Here is a 6,895-nt window from a genome sequence, read left to right on the forward strand (position 1 = left end):
AGCAACAGCTGCAGGGCTCTCACACAGTGACGCCAGTCTACCGCAGCCATGGTTTGGCCTGAGCCTACTGAAGGCCAAGTGTGTAGAGGCTCCCCTGGTTTAATTTAGAGCCAAGACTGGGTCATGGCATTGACACACAATGGCACTCCTAGCTATATATATGTGAGTCTCCATTTGGGGACTGGCTCCTCAGGTGTGTGCTCACCATGGCTCGCTGGGAGATCCTGTGCTTTGCTTTGTGCACCTGCCTTGTGGTAGCACAAGCTGCAACCGTAAGTACAAAAGCACTTTTTATGGCTTTGCAAGACATTTTGTCTGTTCCTGCCTGAATGAGCAAACTCCTGCTACACCTGGTCTGGAGCCCATGAAAGAAAGCTTGCAGACTGTGACAGCCAAAACAGAGTATTTTCCTGTCCTTAACATGGCAAAGGCTCCCAATAACATTTTTCCAAAAGTTCCTGCACAATTTTGTGTCAGGTCTGGCTTGGTTTACATCTTCAGGCTGAAGGTCCTCACATTCTGCTTTTTCTTTTTGGGAGAGCAGGGGAATTGCTGCTGTCTGTCTGCTCCAAAGGACGTCCTGTAAGACATCTGCACGGGCACATCTCCAGCAGCAGCTACTTGTCATTTCCCCAGTGTCCCAAGGGGACAGCTGGGGAAGGCAGGCTGTGAGTGGGTCTATCTAGGGGACTGGCCAGGGCAAGGTGTGGGTGCTGGCAACATGGTAAGCCAGAGGCATGAAGAACTGTGCAATGGATTTTCTCTTCTCCATGGTACCACATATAGCTGGGTGTGGTGCTCACTGAGGGAGGTTTTGTGGAAGGCGAGAATAAAAGACTGGGACTCTTTGGGGACTACGTTGACATCTTCAGAGGGATTCCCTTTGCTGCCCCGCCGAAGACTCTGGAAGACCCCAAACCTCATCCTGGCTGGGATGGTGAGATCCAGATTTTGAATGACTTTGGTTTGGGGGTTTGTTTTTGCTTCTCTCTCTTTAGTCTGTTTTGACAAGCCAAAAATACTGTTGCTTGCTTTCATCTACTAAGCAGTGCTAAGGAAAAACTCTTAGTCTCATGTTGGGTCTGAAAGTTTGTGTCTAAGTGTCTCCAAGCAGCTGAAGTAACCACATGACAAAACTGAAGCATGGAACCTTCATCTCCCCCTCCTATGTCTTGGCTGTCCAGAGCTAGTTAACATGGGAAAGGGTCCCACTCGGTCACTCCCGCAGACTGGTCCCAGTGGCTGGGGAGGTTTTGCTGCCTCTGCCCTGGACTCACAGAGGAGGGGATGGATGGATGGAAGCTTGGAACCAAAAGATGGAGTTGATGCCTCTAACGGGGACCTGCTGTCTTCCCTCTCTTCTCAGGAACACTGCAGACAAAAAAATTCAAAAGTCGCTGCATGCAGGTGACACTTACACAAACTGATGTCCGCGGGAGTGAGGACTGTCTCTATCTGAACATCTGGATCCCTCAGGGGAAGAGACAGGGTATGTGCTTGGCAGAGACCTGGGGAGGAGATTCTCAGTTGACTTTCATGGACAAATTGCTCTGGAGCATCTCTCAGCAGCTACTTTCCCATAGTGGGCAACTGCAGGAGCACTGATTTTCAGAGGGAAAGGTGGGAACCATGTCAACCAATGTCCCTCACCTGCAGCCTGTTGGGAGTTTCAGCCTTTTTACATAATGTGGGCTTTCTTGGCCACAGGCCACAAAGCGACATGTCTGTTCATGCTCAGGTGGAGTGATGCTCAGCAAGTGGGGATGGGGATGGAAGGGCAGCACCTCTTAGCTATGTCGCGTCTCACACTGCTTTTCTTCCTCTTCTCCCAGTCTCTACCAACATGCCAGTGATGATCTGGATCTACGGCGGCGCCTTCCTTCTAGGAGGGAGCCAGGGAGCCAACTTCTTCAATAACTACCTTTATGATGGTGAGGAGATCGCCGTGCGGGGCAATGTGATCGTGGTGACCATCAACTATCGCCTGGGGCCCCTGGGCTTCCTGAGCACTGGAGATGCAAACTTGCCAGGTATCGTTGCTGCTCCCTCTTCAGGGGTCCTTGTCATGGGTCCCCTGATTATCAGCTTTGCTTTGTCCTTGCTCAGTGGTGGGTGCTCTTTGTTGCTCAGGGAACTATGGGCTGAAAGACCAGCACATGGCTATTGCGTGGGTGAAGAGGAATATCAAGGCCTTTGGAGGTGACCCAGAAAACATCACCATCTTTGGGGAATCAGCCGGTGCTGTCAGTGTCTCCCTGCAGGTGTGTTGTCCTTATCAGAGTCCACCAGAGCCACTGCTTTTCTCCGCAAACAAGAGAAATGATCCCCTTGGCATTCTGCTGCTTTCCTCCACACACACCACGTGATTAACACCCTCTCCTCCTGGGGATCAGCAATGCTCAGCCTCTTTGCTTTGTGGCTTCTCCTCCTTCTTCAGTTTAATCTGTCCCACTGCTGCAGGGATGTGTCCTTGCTTTTGGGACCTCTGGTAAAATAGCATTTATTTGCCATAACACCCTAGTCTGTTCTTCTCACCATATCACCTTTTAACTGCTGATGCTGTTAAATTGGATGAGATCTGGGAGCTTCCCAGGGCCTGGTGCACAAGCTGTGAGGGGATAAGCCGGGTCTGGGAGGTGATGATCTCGTCAGCAGTTTGTTCCTGAAACCCTCTGGTTTCCATTTTGCACCACAGATGTTGAGCCCAAAGAACAAGGGCCTGTTCAGGAGAGCCATTAGCCAGAGCGGCGTTGGTCTCTGCAGCTGGGCCATTCAGAAGAACCCACTCACCTGGGCTAAGAAGGTAACCTGGAAGTCTTGCCTGTGGGAATGGAAAAAACCAGAAAACCGATTCCCCAGAGAAGATCATAATTAGCAAGGGATTCAGAAGGCGCCACGGTGCGTCAGCAGGAGCCATGGTGCCAAACCAAGCTTTGGAAACGTGCTGCTTTGAGAGGAAAACCAACCATTCCTCTGCCTCTGTCAAGCTAGTAATGAAACCTGGCTTCAGAAGGTAATGCTAGGAGGTTTCTCTCTCTCTCCTCCTGCAGCTTGGACAAAGTGTGGGATGCCCCACAGACAACACCACCGCCTTGGCCAACTGCCTGCGCATCTCCAACCCCAAATCTTTGACGTTGGCCTACCATATGCAGCTGATCAACCTGCCCTGTAAGTCCTCCAGCCCATGCTGTGGTGACTCCCCCACTCATAGAGACCCAGGGCTCTCTGTGCCTTTGGTGGGACATGGGCAATTGCCAGAAATGCTGAAGCAGTGCTTGCATCCTATAGAAAGGGTCAACAATGACAGATCTTGCAGTGAGCCTTCCGCAGGCAGGTGCCTGTTGGGCTGCATGACCACTGTCCATCATGTAATGGCAGCAGAGGCAGAGGAATTATTAAAGGGCCATGTATGAGCTCCAGGGCAACCGTTTGGGCTTTCTGTTCTGTGAAAGCAGCAAGAGCAATTCTAGAATGCAGCTTACAAACAAAAAAAATAATTGACCACAATCCTGCCTTTCTGAGTCACTGGGTAGAGTGTAGAACTCTTACACCACATAGGGAATGCTTCTGCTTTTGTGCCTGTGGGGATTTCTTTCCCAAGAACACTGTCCTCCCCTTGCTCTCCTCATGCTTCTAGCAAATAGCCCCTGTGTTTAGCTTTGGTTGGTCAGAGAGCGGCTATGCAGTAGCTGTGTGCAGCCACACTGGTTGGAGCCAACTGTCCTGGCAATGAGTGAGCACAGGCAGGTGAGATAAGGAGGAGAAATTCTGTTCTTCCCTACCTTTGGCTGGGCTTTTTGAGAAGGGACTGGGTGGAGGAGAGGAATTTTTCATGTTACCTGCTGGTACTTGGCTGGCAGATCTCTTGCTCTTCCCCCCGCCACCAACAGGCATGAAGTTTACTGAATGCAATCCTGTGGTCACCCGGCTTCTGAGTAACATCCTGCCCATGCTGAAGTCACTGCCCAAGCTCTCAACAACCTCAGCCTATTCCTTCTACAGTTCTTTAAGTCATGGGATATGCCATGACTCACACATCTGTCTTTTCTCAGCTCCTAATGGGCTCTCTTTTTGTCCCATGCTGCAGCTCCTGTGGTTCACACACTCGCCCTCACTCCTGTCATCGATGGAGACTTCCTCCCAGAAATGCCAGAGAACCTCTTTGCCAATGCTGCTGACATTGACTATATTGCTGGAGTTAATAATATGGATGGACACATGTTTGCTGGCATTGATTTACCTGTTATCAACCGCCCACTTGTGAAAATCACTGCGTAAGTGAAGAATGCACTACCTTCAAAACAGGATGTCACTCCAGGTTAGGATGCCTAGGGAATATGGTGCCAAGTCTAGAGCCTTCAAGAGAAAGGGCCAGTTAGTGGAGAAGCTTCTCCATATACCTTTAAGGTCCCCCTGAACTCAGCAACAGTGATAGTCTTGGCAGCCCTGATGCTCTCTGTCCAAAGCAGGTACATGCCAGACATACTAGGTGCCCACCCCATAAGACTCCTCTTTGGGGATGAGAGGAACCTGTGGCCAATTTGGCCCCAAGCTGTTATGCTAAGAAAGCTTGAGGCACATGCCCTCCATCTAAGACCTGGAATGAAATCACTGGATTTTATTGCACCAAAACATCACTAACCGCAGGGTTGGATCTGAATGTCAGTGAGGGCTGGGATCCATTTCCACAAGCCCTGCCCCACTTGGAGCTGCTGGTCTGTAATTAATTGATACTACTTGTCTTTTCAGGGGTGAGATCTATAATTTGGTCAAAGGACTTACTGTGGACAGGGGTGAGCGTGGAGCCAATGAGACATACAGTGTCTACACGCAAGCATGGGGCAAAACCCCAGACCAGGAGGTCATGAAGAAGACAGTGGTGGACCTGATTACTGACTACATCTTCCTGATTCCCACGCAGTGGGCACTGAATCTGCATCTGCAGAATGCCCGGTGAGCAGCTCAGCCCTGGCAGGAGCCCAAAGCCCACCTGGGAGCCAAAACACTGAGTTCCCGTCATAGGTTAAGAGGACTGAACTTGTAGGAGGCAGGCTTTTTGGTACTGAGTACACACTTACACATAGCTCGTACAAACACTATTTCTCTAATGCTGCAAGGGAGTAATGCTAGAAATTTGTTTAAAGTTCCCATTAAGACAAGTTTTTGCTTCCTAAAAACTTCAGACTTCATCCTAGCAACGTTTGATGCCATGAGACGTGGCAGTTGGATGATATGAGGGTTAGGGTGAGAATCAGAAATGGAAGCTAAAAATTACCAGATAGAAGGACATTTTCTCCTGATACCACCTCTTAGATGTATGTGAGCATCTTCCAAGGCTAAATCTCTAGCTCTGCTGGTATTTGGCACATGGTTATGACCCTGCACACCTTTCTCTGCTCCCTACTTGCAGCTGTTTAGCAAGTCCATTTTATTTCCCCAGGAGTGCCAGGACATACAGCTACTTGTTCTCTCAGCCATCCCGAATGCCCATCTACCCAAGCTGGGTAGGTGCAGACCATGCTGATGACCTGCAATATGTGTTTGGAAAACCCTTTGCCACACCTCTGGGCTACCTGCCCAAGCACAGGACTGTCTCAAAGGCCATGATTGCTTACTGGACCAATTTTGCCAGGACGGGGTGAGTGATTCTGGTTCCACATTTGCTGCAGCACTTCAACCTGCTGCCTTTGCCTATTAACTTCTTGGAAGCAATTCCCAAAATCTACTTGTCCTCTGTCTATACCTCTGATGTGAGCCTGGCTCTATGTTTCCCAGTGGTGAACTTTGCTCTGGGTCCTCCTGATCCAGAGAACACCTGGGGACAGGAGGAGCATTTTGAGAATTTGTGAACTCTACTTAAGTAAACTTAATGATGAGGTTTGTTTCCAAGTCCTGGTGTTCAGACAGGAGTTAAGCCCCTGCATGCTGCCAGGGATGACGCTAGTGGGGACCAAGGGAGGAGACTGCAGGTCACCAGGTTGCTCCTAGCAGGCAGAATTGCTACTGCTTGTCCCAGTGTCAAACGTGTTCTTTGCACTCACTTAAGGCCTCACTTGAGCAGACAGTGTCCCTGCCAAACAACTCAGACCTTGCTGTATCCACAAGCTGCCCTAATAAAGATGAACTTCTATGTCTCCTTTTCCCCCAGTGATCCTAACAAAGGGAATTCAAAGGTGCCCATCACCTGGCCACCCTACACCAGTGAGGGCAGTTACTACCTGGAAATCAACAACAAGATGAACCAGAACTCTGTTAAGCTGAACCTGAAATCCCAGTATGTGAACTTCTGGAACTCTGTCTATCAGAATCTGCCACTGGTTACATCTCCCTGACTGAGGAACTGCTCAGGAGCTAAGAAAAAAACCACACCATTTTAAACAGAGACCCCATACATTAAAGGCTTGCTTGTAACTGAGCAATTCTGGTTTCTCCATGTCTTTGCTGTGACAGGATTTTCTCCCCAACATTAAGGTCAGGGAGCAAGTGACATCCAGCCTTTGGGCAATGAGTGTTCCCCTGACCTGTTACACTGTGATGTCCCAGGGAAGCTGCTGACACAAGAGCCATGGCTCCCCCTGCTCTGCCAGCCCTCGACAGGGTTTTCTTTACCTGGTTACCTGTGTGACCGCTGGCTGGACGGGCCTAATCCAGTCCTGCCCTCTCGATATCCCCACGTGACCATAAACATCCATGCTAATTACAAACAGCTCTTAGGTAATTACCACTGTAATTGATAATTCGCAAACCAGTTGGTGAACTATTGTCATACATGCACAGAAATCAGCTCAGCAGCTCAAAGCGGGCAAAATAAAGCCAAGGGAGGATGTTTTTATGCACAGGTTTATGGGCAGAGCCCAGACTAGGGAGCTCCGTCTCTGAGCGCGGGCAGAAGAGG

The 6,895-nt window shown here is 49.7% G+C and overlaps 1 protein-coding gene across 1 annotated transcript; it reads left to right on the forward strand.

Moving 5' to 3' along the window:
- The first annotated feature begins 206 nt into the window (after positions 1–206).
- Positions 207–6,332, forward strand: CEL (carboxyl ester lipase). Its single transcript, XM_010010141.1, has 11 exons — positions 207–272; positions 787–937; positions 1,367–1,489; positions 1,833–2,030; positions 2,131–2,261; positions 2,696–2,803; positions 3,051–3,168; positions 4,088–4,274; positions 4,750–4,953; positions 5,441–5,638; positions 6,149–6,332. Exons 1-11 carry the CDS (start codon positions 207–209, stop codon positions 6,330–6,332), a joined length of 1,668 nt encoding a protein of 555 aa, XP_010008443.1.
- Positions 6,333–6,895: the final 563 nt, after the last annotated feature.

This window comes from Nestor notabilis, unplaced genomic scaffold (genome assembly GCF_000696875.1).
Source record: "Nestor notabilis isolate BGI_N333 unplaced genomic scaffold, ASM69687v1 scaffold30032, whole genome shotgun sequence".
In the NCBI taxonomy this organism is placed as follows: domain Eukaryota; kingdom Metazoa; phylum Chordata; class Aves; order Psittaciformes; family Psittacidae; genus Nestor; species Nestor notabilis.

Excerpts from the sequence above, each read along its gene's own strand:
- CEL (XM_010010141.1), top strand. The coding sequence starts at position 207 with ATGGCTCGCTGGGAGATCCTGTGCTTTGCTTTGTGCACCTGCCTTGTG. Across the intron at positions 938-1,366 it reads ACCTCATCCTGGCTGGGATG|GAACACTGCAGACAAAAAAA; the intron begins GTGAGATCCAGA and ends CTCTCTTCTCAG. Across the intron at positions 2,804-3,050 it reads CACTCACCTGGGCTAAGAAG|CTTGGACAAAGTGTGGGATG; the intron begins GTAACCTGGAAG and ends CTCCTCCTGCAG.